We start from the raw sequence: 13217 nt of genomic DNA on the forward strand, positions 1-13217 counted from the left end.
CGAGTCAATGTTGTCACATTGACACAAAATTTCTCTCTCCAATGCCAGCCTGGACGTGTCATATGATGGGAAGGTCGTCACCCCTGCCCCTATCCCACCATCCCACGTTACCCACATCTCACCCCTTTTCTTAACACCTCTGCAGTGGAGGTCAGAACCGCGACGCCTAGCGTTGAATTCGCGCTGTTCTCTTACCGGTGGCAGAGGAAAACACTTCAGACACATCGCTACTCAGAATCGACACTAAAAGGCCTCAGGAGGCGGCCTAAAGACCGTGTGCGAAAGCACCCCTTCCCTTGGCGCGTTCATTTGCGCACATGTCTCCGCGGAAAACGATAGTTCGTAGTGAGCTGTGCAACAGTGTGACGTTGCACCGTTTGCGTCAATGCAATCTCTGATCGCATCGGGCACTATTATAGTGTGCGTCATTCACGACGACGGCCGAGTTTACGTTCGTTCTGCGCATGTGGCGTCACAAAACACAGTCGGCCAATGAACAGACAACGACATTGCCAGAGCTCGAGTGCAGTGCAGAGCACGGACGAGTGTCTTCAGTTTTAGAAACGTTCAGTCATAAATAAAGTAATTGAACATAAGCAATGTCTTAATAGCAGACTTTCTATAAAAGAAAGTTTGAAAAAGTATTCTTTATACCAATTGCTTCATATTCTATTAATTAATTAAACGAAACAAGCAATAAGCCTCCTAATTCAGGCGATAGCTTTTTCGCAATAAAGAACAGTGGTAATTGTTTATTTCGTATTGTAGTTCGACGAAACGTGAGTAATTCATAGTCATACCAACAGTGTTTGTCGGTATTTTGCGTGATATTTTACAGTCCTCTAGGAATTCTATTGAATGACGAGCTGCGTTAGCGTAATGGTTAAAGTGTCCTTCGTGCATACACGTTAGTCTCGTATAGTATAGTTTCTTCACATTTTAGATGGGGGGTGGTTATGTGTAGTTAGGAAGGCAACGCCTGAAGAGGTAGGAGTTCGTTATTGTTTGGCAGGGACACAAGTGGCGGTGCCCGTAGGGATGGCTATGATTTCGTTTTATTTCTTTTGTTAGAAAAAAATAAAATAAAAGTGTTTGACAGCTAAGTGAATGGTTGTGAGTTCTAACCTTGTTCGATGCTTAATATTTTCTTTATTGTAAAACAATATCGAAATGTCTTACACCATGAATTTTATTCGTTTGAATGTAATTTTTTGAAATTTCTAGTGTCTTGTCTCTTCATTATAATCGTAATAAGTTTTCGGTTTTTCTAATTCTGTCCTCCAATATTTATTTTCACAACAATTAAAAACAATGAAAACATACAGTATTCATGTTATCTGTTTTGTTTGTCTATCTTCTCTTCCGCAGTCGCTGTTTTACTATTCATATTGAGATATATTCTTTTGCGACAGCATTAAAAGTACTATTTAGAGCAGAATTTCGGCTCGTACGTTGCCGAGCTTCTTGATTGACGCAATTCTATCAAAAAATAGTTCAAATGGCTCTGAGAACTATGGGACTCAACTGCTGTGGTCATCAGTGCCCTAGAACTTAGAACTACTTAAACCTAACTAACCTAAGTACATCACACACATCCATGCCCGAGGCAGGATTCGAACCTGCGACCGTAGCAGTCGTACGGTTCCGGACTGCGCACCTAGAACCGCGAGACCACCGCGGCCGGCTCGCAATTCTTTGCTTCGCTGCTTTGGCAACATCATATTCAATGTTTTCGTCTACCTATGTTTTGGCAAGTATTTGCTATCCGTTGTGACAAACACAAATTGTTTGCGCACTACGCCTGACTGACAATATATTTTAGTTTCTATGTTTTATTACGTCCACAGTTCAGTTTTGTGTACTTTGCCAACTTAGTTTTAATCAGAAGGGAAATGACTCTGGTATAAATAAAACTTTTATTACAGTCGCTAAAGACGGAATATTTCTCAATATTACATACGATACCTATATGATACTTAAATTAAATGAGATATTGCTATACAGTAAATTTTATATGAAATTTAGGTATCTTGTCCACATTTCATTCTCAACATTGTGGCAACTAAAATCGACCATACGGAAAGAATACGCTATGGACTTTTACCCCTGCAAACTCTTCAAAATTTCGTGCAATGGTTTACCACATTTAATGCTGCACAATAACTGCGTTGAACATTCAACCAAAATTAATTAATTTATGGGGGGAAGGTATCAGTTAAGAAGATGAGTAAAAATCAAATTTTAGGGCCAAATAGTTTTTGTGAAATCGAATGCTAAGCGTATCAAAGCAATCGGAACACCATGTGTCTGCACAGGCAAGTAGCGCACTGATGACAAAATGCGGGGAGCACGTCTCTGTAGCAGCGAAAGGGTTAATGCGGCCGTGGTGGCTTTACTTCATTAACTGCGCGCTCCCCCCTAACCGTAAGTTTGCGAACTATACTATACTATGGCGCTCCAACTGGCAACGCAGCAATCTCCCACGTCTGGGCGGGTATGCGCGAACCGCCAAGATAAAAGAATTGAACTATAGCTCACTTACATACAATTGTGTCATTTCGTTATTCTTCGGACAGTTAGTCGCTTTGCTAACAGGGACAGGGATTGATATTGTCAAAAGCTAGGTATTTGTAAGAGAATCAAACCTAGAAAGGCAATGCAACTAACTACGCCCAAAATCTGTGAGGAACTACAAAAAAGACGAAACCAGAAAATCAATTATAGTTTTTGGTCTTTCATGTGACTTTGAAATCGACCCCAGCGGGTTGATCTGGGGAAGGACACCAAACAGCAAAATCATCGGTCCCATCCGATTAGGGAAGGACAGGGCAGGAAGTCGGCCGTGCCCTTTCAAAGGAACCAGCCCAGCATTTGCATGAAGCGATTTAGGGAAATTACGGAAAACCTAAAACAGGATGGCTGGACACAGGTTTGAACTGTCGTCCTCCCGAATGCGAGTATAACAGGTCCGTATACTACTGCTGTATTTCTGAACGGTTCAAAGACTCTGTAAGATATATATTGAGAGATCAAGATTTGTTGCAATGGTTAATATTGTGCCAGCACGTTCCTACAGGCCCTTGTGCATGTAACATTTGATGCTACTTGTAGGCAACCAGTAAGGACGCACTGCTAAAACAAAGAATTTGTAGGGACGCCGGACTCACCTGCCGCCCATGCATACGTTTGGTGTCACTTTCGGTGTTGTAGGAGACAAACTGCCGCACGTTGGACACTCGGTTCTTCCACGATACCATTAGAGTGTTGTCGTCAGCCCAGCTCACGTCCTCTGGACTGCACTCCCTGTAATATAGAAGTCAAACTATTACCACCCATCCTTGCTGAAGTAATACTTGCTCGACAATCGCCACAACCTAATGCACGTTTGAAGTAGCCAAGTTGTTTCTATTTCGTCTGCATATGCATGGTTGACATGGTACGGCTACCAATGCTATATCAAAATGGTCAATTCACAATTTTTTGTAATTTTTGTTTTATGGGGATTAGGCCGTGGTCCAAGGCATATTTCTCTGCCTGACGTTTCGTCTTCCAATCTTGGAAATATCACCAGTGGTGTAACACCTACAGCGCCTCTCGATGTTGAAAAAACAAAAATAGCTCAAAATTAGCTCCCATGTCCTTAAAACATCAATTCACAAAATGACCCAAGTCCCTCCACAAGTAGTAATTACGAAAAATAAATAAAAAACAAATAGAGCGAAATATCTAGTATAGAAAGCAAAAGAAAAGGAAAATTTAATTATAAATTTCACAAAAATGGGAAGGGGGAAAAACAGTAGAAAATATTAAAATATTTGTTATTCCAATACGTAAGAAAATCAATATTATAGTCATAGAACGTAGGTCTGAGACACCAAAGATAGTGTTTATTAAAGTATAAATAGCCATACGTTGTAATTACGATACTCCAGTCTCTAGTCTGTTCTAGTTCGGAAGTCATTTAGGACGTACAGCTTTAGAGAACAGCAATTGGGATTTTATTAAACGAGGATCAAGAATAGATCGTGACGAGATTGTTTTTGAGGATTGTCAATTCAAGACTTTAATTTGAACATTTATCAGATTAGACAAACGGAAGGTGAATAGTAATATCCTTGGCTTTAATGTCAATTCGTGTGAATATTTAAACGCTTTACTGAATTGAGAATTTTAACCGGATTCGAACTTTGAATTGTGATAGTGGGAAACTTTAACTTCACGCGACTAGTGATCACATTAATGACAGTTTGTGGATATTAAATAGAAATAATTTATTTACCGAAAGTGACAGTATATTATCTAACATCTCTGACGCTGGCGGGAATCCTGCTTAGACATCTAATTAAAGAACTTCTTTGAATGAGATCGTATGAGGGAACCTATTTATGAATCATTCTTGTCAATAAACTGACGTTGTTAATTTGAAACATAATACAAGCCTTCAACATTCATTTAGATTAATAAACGTTAAGGTTACGTGATCTATGCCAAGGACAAACTAGCGATTCGTAACTAAAACAATGGAACAAAAGGTTAAAGTATCGTCGTCAATTAACAATGGTAGTAAAGCTACTAAAGATTTTTTCTCTCAGAGTTGGGAAAACTATACGTGTAGTGACCCACGTTCAACATTGTGTTTTAAAAGTAATCAAACTGATACTTACCCGGGACAATATTAAATAAAAGTAAAACCCTTCAATGATACTCAATGTGTAAAAAATAAAATCAAACTTTCACCTATTAAACGAAAAAGCGAAAACAGAAAAAGGGCTGCTACAGTGGCTACAAGGACTCAGATAGCAGTTACAGTCTCAAACAACAGTTTATATGTATCCACGCAAAGGTCAGTTTGTGACACATGCAAAAGATCGCGGAGTTGCACTGACGTGTGTTGTTGGAGTTTGTAGCGGCGAAGAGTTGGAGCTGTTGACTTCGTTTAGCAGTAACTCCTGTAATTTGTTTAATTTCAATCTGTTAAAATTATTTTTTTGCCCTTTGGAATTTCTGTGGCCTCTCTCTGTACATGTCAGCATAGTAGTGATAGCGTCTTGGTAAAACCATAGTACGTAGTTCCCTGCTCCCCCTGTATGATCTGCTACTGTCGATTTATCCTTGTTGACGAAACGACAATTGTTCTTGTGTGCCCTAAAGATGGTTCTAATGTTACATTTATAATAGCCATCGACGCAAATACACCAATACACTGGTTCCCTTCCGATCACCGAAGCTATGTTGGGCTGGGCTAGCGCTTGGATGGGTGACTATCCGGTCTGCCGAGCGCTGTTGGCAAGCGGGGTGCACTCAGCCCTTGTGAGGCAAACTGAGGAGCTACTCGATTGAGAAGTAGCGGCTCCCGTTCTCGTAAACTGACATACGGCCGGGAGAATGGTGTGACGCCTGTGGGTTGAGGATGACACGGCAGCCAGACGGTACCGTTGGGCCTTCAACCAGACAATTATCGGAAACGTGTTTGGAGGCAACGCTGTCAGGCTGAACGCCTTAGATACACTGTCCAGCGAATGTATCAAGGTGGAGATTCCCTGCTGTTTTGGGGTGGCATTATGTGGGGTCGACGTACGCCGCTGGTGGTCATGGAAGGCGCCGTAACGGCTGTAGGATACGTGAATGCCATCCTCCGACAGATAGTGCAACGATATCGACAGCACATTGGATGGCCTTCGTCTTCATGGACGACAATTCGCGCCCCCATCGTGCACATCTTGTGAATGACTTCCTTCATGATAACGAAGTCGCTCGACTTGAGTGGCCAGCATGTTCTCCAGACGTGTACCCTATCGAACATGCCTGGGTTAGATTGAAAAGGCCTGTTTATGGACGACGTGACCCACCAACCACTCCGAGGGACCTACGCCGAATCGCCGTTGAGGAGTGGACAATCTGAACCAACAATGCCTTGCTGAAGTTGTGGACAGTACGCAACGACGAATACAGGCATGCATCAATGCAAGAGGACGTGCTACTGGTTATTATAGGTACTGGTGTGTTCAGAAATCTGGACCACCACCTCTGAAAGTCTTGCTGTATGGTTGGAAAAAATGAAATGTGTGGTTTTCATGAACAATAAAAAAGGCGGAAATGATGTTTATGTTGATCTCTATTCCAGTTTTCTGTATAGGTTCCGGAACTCTCGGATCCGAGGTGATGGAAAACTTTTTTTTGATGAGTGTTTCAGCTCTACGAGTTTGCGGGCGGTATTATACGTCCACAGTGTAGGCAGAATTTATAGGTACGCAACGTTTATCCACAAACGGTACTGGGTTCATCGACGCTGCAGTATCATACCCGCCAGGAATGTAATCGGTAATTACGCATCACCGCTCTGCAAATAGAGAAATAACCACAGTAAATGTGTTGAGCTCCATTTACTTGTTCTTTGAGCTCTTTACTGTCAGTGCCAGTCAAACCATCAAACGACGGGATAATCACCAAAACCGTAACGAGAAAATGGAAAAGTGACGAAGTGGATCAAGACATGGACTGGGAAAACGATACTGAAGGAGAGGACTTTCCGGCGCAGGCCACGGCGATTACAAAGGTCCCGGCAGACGTCACAGGCATAGAAGGTGCAGCATCCGAAGCTACTACTGTCTGCATGACTCCGTTGTGCGAATGTCAGTTCAGCGTTCACTGTTCTGTATCACCATGAAATACTCATTGTAATTTGAATCAAGGAGGTTGATTACTGACATAATTTATTCCCTTCATCCTCTACAATCATTGATCAGATGTATAGTATAACAACCTTAAAGATCAATAGAATCAATCTCCGGTGAAAGTTAGTTCTTTGGACGAGTTTCTGTATACATGTGGCAAGGTTGCAAAAGAAAACCTTAAAGGATATTCACATCTCAGGCTATCAAGAGATCTTAAAAGTTCCAACCGAAAATTCGTGTGGGACAGCCTTTTTAGTTAGAAAAAGCATACATGTAGTAAATGTAAAAATTTAGAATGAGGGAGACGGATTAGTTGTCAGATTTTGGATGTGACATTTATTTTTTGGAAATTTGTGGTAAGATCTTATGGGAACAAACTATTGAGGTCATCGGTCCCTAAGATTACATACTTCTTAATCTAACTTAAACTAACTTACACGAATGATGACAGACACACACACCCATGCCCGAGGAACGACTCGAGCCTCCGACAGAGGGAGCCGCGAGGACCGTGAGAAGACGCCCCAGATCGCGCGGCTGCCATTTATTAATATTTATGCTCCATCTGGTAATAATTCCAAACAGGAACGGGCTGCGTTCTTTAAACAGAAGATTTTGTACCTCCTGACTGATGACGCCAAACACATGATAATACGTGACGATTGGAACTGTGTACTTAGCGACAAGGACAAGACACCAAATTTCAATTTTTCTCGCGAACTCTCTGATTTAGTCAAAAATCTCCAAATGAAGGATGTTTCGGAACTCATATATCCATCTACAGTCAAGTTTACGTTTCTCACCCACGTGGCAGCAAGCCGTCCGGACACAATATACCTAACACGTAATTTGGAACGAATTGTTTCTTCTGCTGGAGTAATCCCGGCTAGTTCCAAAGATCACTATATAGTGAAATGTTGTGTTAAACTGAGCAAACAGAAAACATACTGGCGACTTAGTCATTGGACGCTGAATGCAAGTATACTCGACGACAACGCATTACAAGAATGCATACGAATGATTTGGGGTGTATATCTAAGAGCCGTCCTAGGTACAACTCTGATATTCCGAATGGACATAGTGTGCAAAGAAGAAGTTTAGATCTGCAGGGATTATGTATGGTAAAGAGAGATCTCCATTAACATAAAACACGATAGAACTTTACTGTACGTGTCTCAGCGAGCTCTACGATCGACCTACGAATTCCAATGTCCACTACATGAAAATTAAAAAGATCAAAGCGAAGCTTATAGCTTTAAAACGAAAACAGTTCGAAGGTCTAACAATACGATCTAAGCCCAGGACGCCCCTTCAAGAAGATAGTACCTCGTTATATCACCTGCTGAGGCTCGCGCGGAATAAGAGGAATTTCTTCATCGACAAAATGATATTTGGAGACAATGTGTTGCTGGAGGAGCAAAATGACATAATCAGTGGGGTGCACCGTTTCTTTTCCGAACTACTCAGTGAAACTGTCTACATGAGCACTCTGTAGACGAACTGCTTGAAGGGATAAAGAAGAAAACAAGGATCATGCGACACGCTTCGCAAGTAAAGATCTACTGGACAAAGTAATTGCTACGGCTTCGAAAAAAACACCTAGTCTCGACGGCTTGCCTGTTGAATTTTATAGAAACCTGTGGCACATTATTGGTGGGAAATTTACAGATATTGTAAATGGAGAGCCAATTCCCAGAGACTTTAAAGAAAGGCTTACAATCCTTATTCATAAAGGAAAGGGTACCAAAGATATCAATAGAACAAGCCCGATATGCCTGCTGAATATCGACTACAAGCTGATAGCCCGTGCCATCGAATCTTGTGTAAGGAACATTTTGAATCGTATAATAAGCAGAGACCAAACCTGTCTACCAGGCACCAGTATCATAGCAACCGTAAGTGAGTACAGAGATATTATCGCCATTTTCTCTACGATCAGCTTAAAACGATCGCTAGTATTTATCGATTTCGCAAAAGCGTTTGACCGTGTGAGTCATAAATACCTATTCATGACATTGTTTAAAATGGGGTTTTCCAACAGATTCCTGCACGTAATGGGGAATATGGTGAGAGGGATTTCGACGAAAATAGTTATAGATGGCGTGAAACAAATCGACATTGAAAGAGGTGTTCCACAGGGAAGACCGCTATCGACGTTGCTCTTTGTGGTAGCGTTAGATCCATTGTTAAGGGAGTTACGTGAATTAGAAGGCATCACCGTTATGGGCACTAAAATGTTACAAACAGCCTGTGCTGACTACTTCGGTGTGTTAATCAGTAGCAGAGAAGATCTGAGTGTTTTGAAAACTGCACTGGATCAGTACAGTCAGACCTCAGGAGCAATGATCAGTGAGACCAAAAGTTTCTTGCTAAACTCGAGAAGTTTTGCACAGATGAAATTAGACTGGGCAAAAAGGGGAGCAACACACATCCCTAGGCATCGTCTCCCATAAGTGTCCTCTTAAAATGAATGCCATAAATTGGAAGGCAATGTTACGTAATATTAGATCTACCACAAGAGACCTGAGCGTCTTTCAGAAGGTTCAAATTGTTAATATAACTGTCCTGGCAAAAGTGTTTTATTTAGGTCAATGTTTTCCAATCCTCAGAGGGCTAGCGAAGTCGATAATGACTGAAGTGTTTCGTTGTATATGGCAAGAGCAATTTTTCCGCGTCGCATCTAGCGCTTTAAGACTATTTACAAAATAACAACAGCTTTGTATTTAAAGATAAATTCAGAATGCACTGAAAACCGACTCCGTCACTGCCGTACTGCTGAAAACGACAGAGCGCAAGAGCCTCGATCCACCGGCGAATGTCGCTACATCAGAATCAAGCGAAGAAATCAGCCCGACGCAAACAACCGTTCGATAGTAGAAGTGACAACGCGGAATGTGAAACTAAACAAAACTGAACAGAAATGTCCAGATAAGAATTGGAAGAGTGTGGAAAAATGTCACCACAAATGTTTTATGAAGTGAAGTGAAGGACTCCTGGTACAGAGTTGTCAGTCATGTTATAAGTACAAATGAGAGATTTTATGTTATTCGTTTATGCGACACAAAACTGTGTCAAAAATTCCTTCTTGTTGACACCCTCTCACACATATTTACATGTGGCCGCTAGGTATATGGAAGGACACCGAATGAAAAATAGGTTTGCTGAAACGAACTGATGGTAAATAGTTAGAAATCTCCGACATGTTGGTTCCAGATCAGGGAGTTTTTCCCTAAATGAAAACAACGCCATAATGTGACTTTTCGGGAATTATGTCAATTATACTATTAACAAGAAAGGAGACGACACCCTACTGGAGTTCCAAACGTATATCGAAAAGGAGTACTTCCGCACACACTCCTGAAAAGATCACAAAGTACAATTTAGAAGTATGCTAAACATCCATTTCCAAAAGTCGGTTGAGGGATAAGAAACATGTAGCTGCTTAATTTATTGTTGTGGAGCGGGTAGGGGTGATGGGAATAAGTAGGGGACAGCTGCCGAGGGCGAAGTACGGTGGGGACTTCGTGGGTCCCGAGGCCGCTAAGGCAGCCGTGAAGGCCTCAGCAGAGCCCTGAAATGTCATTCCTCACAGGCTGGTCAGGTGACACTGCAAGTAATTACAAACGAAAACGACGAAGTACTCAGAAATAAATTAAAACCAGAACCAAAGACTTGAAGAATTTAGATGGGCTGTATAAGCTCTGCAAGCAGAAATCCATAGATCGTCGGTTCGAATCCGGCCCGGAGGAAACATTTTTATAGCTGTAGCTCGGAAGTACAACTGATACATGAGCTAACGATTGTTCTTCGCGCGGCACAGGAATTCTCCTTCACCATATTGTATCTTCACATGTGCGACGGTCAGTGCAAGGAGGCGCCCGAAGCCTTTACGTCCCATGAGACGGTTATGGTTACTCATAGAGACAATATTATTAATACTCGTACACTGAAGCGCAAAAGAAACTGGTATAGGCATGGATATTCAAATACGGATTTATGTAAACAGGCAGAATATGGTGCTGCGGTCGGCAACGCCTATACAAGACAACAAGTCTGTGACACAGTTTTTAGATTGCTAACTGCTGCCGTGATGGCAGGTCATCAACATTTATGCGAGTTTCAGAGTAGTGCAAGAGCGATGGGACAAGCATCTCCGAGGTAGCGATGAAGTGCGAATTTTCCAGTACGAGTATTTCACGAGTCTACCGTGAATATTACAAATCCGCTAAAATATCAAATCTCCGACATCGCTGGGGCCGGAAAAAGATCCTGCAAGAACGGGACCAACGATGACTGAAGAGAATCGTTCAATTAGACAGAACTGTAATCCTTCCGCCAATTGCTGCAGATTTCAATGCTAGGCCATCAACAAGTGTCAGCGTGCGAACCATTCAACGAAACATCATCGATATGGGCTTTCGGAGGCAAAGGCCCACTCGTGTACCATTGACGACTGCACGACACAAAGCTTTACGCCTCGTCTGGGCCGTCAACACCGACATTGGTCTGTTGATGACTGGAAACGTGTTGCCTGATCGAACGAGTCTCGTTTCAAATTGTATCGAGCAGATGGGCGTGTTCGGGTATGGAGACCTCATCAATGCATGGACCCTGCATGTCAGCAGGGGATTGTTCAAGCTGGTGGAGGCTCTGTAATGGTGTGTGGCGTGTGCAATTGGAGTGATATGGGACCCCTGATACGTCTAGATACGACTCTGACAGGTGACAGGTGACACTTGCGTACGTATCTCGTCTCATCACTTGCATCCTTTCATCTCCACTATGCATTCCGAGGACTTGAGAAATTCCAACAGGACAATGCGACACTCCACACGCCAAGAATTGCCACAAAGTGGCTCCAGGAGAACTTTTCTGTGTTTAAACACTTCCGCTGGCCACCAAACTACCTAGACATGAACATTATTGAGAATATGTGGGATGCCTTGCTACGTGCTGTTCAGAAGAGATTTGCAACCCTTCGTACTATTACAGATTTATGGACAGCCCTGCAGGATTCATGGTGTCACTTCCCTCCATCACTACTTCAGACATTACTCGACTCCATGCCACATCGTGTTGCTGCACTTCTGCGTGCTCGCGAAGGCCCTTCACGATATTAGTCAGGTGTACCAGTTTCTTTGACTCTTCAGTGTATATGAATGATCGGCTATTAATGCTGTAATTTGTTATATTCTGGCTAAGATTCAGTTTATACGTATGTATTGCGTTACTAAAAGTTTTGCAATTTGTGGCATTGTTTGTTGCTCTGTGGCGACAAATAAAGCAAGTTAAAAAAAGGAAATAAAGAATGTAACCTTCGTTGCTCTATTGATTGTGGTAAATTCCTGGTAGAAAGGGATCAAATTCTTTTGCATAAAATCTGTAGAATCTCACAGGCAATTCGTCCGGTGCAGATAGCTTTCCACAACTCACAAACAGTTAGAATACGAATCCACGTTGAATGATGTTAAAACGACTGCGGTGACAGTGAGCGGTTTTGCCGTGGAATAAAAGTAAGAACAGCTATGAAATCGTGGAAGGCGGAATACGACAAGCACGAGAGCCTACCAAACGTTGGAGAACGGCTGAACAATAGGATGGAAATGAACTAGAATAAGTTGGTGCTATGTTTCATTCCCTAATTCGGGAGTACAATCGGTGATGTACCTCATTTTTAGGTGTAAACGAAGAGAAATCTATCATTTCTGTAGGGAAATAAACTCGGTGTCATTGGTTTTCGGAAGGAGTTGAGCGGGAGAGACGCGTCTCTGGTATTGACATACTGAGTGTGTAGGGGATAAAACCACAACACACGCCTGGCGCTACAGTGGATATTAGGCGGTTGGTGTGCTGAGGATGACGTGATAGGGACTGCCGGATACAAACAAGGGGAACAACACACACAGTAACGTATGTAACGGACGCAGACCGTGGAGGGAACGATTCGCGGGGGAAGGGGATTTAGGACGGCCGCCCGCCCTCAGGAGCTCTGCTCGTCAACGCGCCTGACGATGGCGACAGGTCTGATCGCCGAAATATTGCGCCCGTTGGACACTATGCACCGGCAGCACACCCGTGGACTGTTCGAGCAAGAAATACGCCAGGAGAATGGAAGAATCACAGTAAGTGTGTGCGTGTAAAGAGTGGGTGGGAGACTGGAATGCAGAACAGTATCAAGGACTTTCTTGCTGCTCGAGAGGTACAAATACTGTATCAGGCTGGATGGCAAATCATATGTAACGCCGTAAATATTTTAGTGGCTAGTGGAAAAATGAAACACAGGCTGAAATATTTTAGTGACTAATGGAAAAAATGAAACACAGGCTGAAACCATGTGTATAGTTTCTAATTATTTTCTACATTAGAATTAAAATGGCTCTGAGCACTATGGGATTTAACTTCTGAGGTCATCAGTCCCCTAGAACGTAGAACTACTTAAACCTAAGGACGTCACGCACATCCATGCCCGAGGCAGGATTCGAACCTGCGAAAATAGCGGTCGCGCGGTTCCACACTGTAGCGCCTAGAACCGCCCGGCCACTC

General features: G+C 42.6%; 1 protein-coding gene across 1 annotated transcript in view; it reads right to left on the reverse strand.

Moving 5' to 3' along the window:
* The window catches only part of LOC126272500 (venom dipeptidyl peptidase 4-like), a 360092-nt gene that overhangs the window by 74591 nt on the left and 272284 nt on the right, over positions 1–13217 (reverse strand). The window contains exon 9 of the mRNA XM_049975390.1: positions 3168–3303. Coding sequence (XP_049831347.1) covers positions 3168–3303 — 136 coding nt within the window. The remainder of the gene's footprint in view (positions 1–3167; positions 3304–13217) is intronic.

Source organism: Schistocerca gregaria, chromosome 5 (genome assembly GCF_023897955.1).
Source record: "Schistocerca gregaria isolate iqSchGreg1 chromosome 5, iqSchGreg1.2, whole genome shotgun sequence".
Lineage (NCBI taxonomy): Eukaryota > Metazoa > Arthropoda > Insecta > Orthoptera > Acrididae > Schistocerca > Schistocerca gregaria.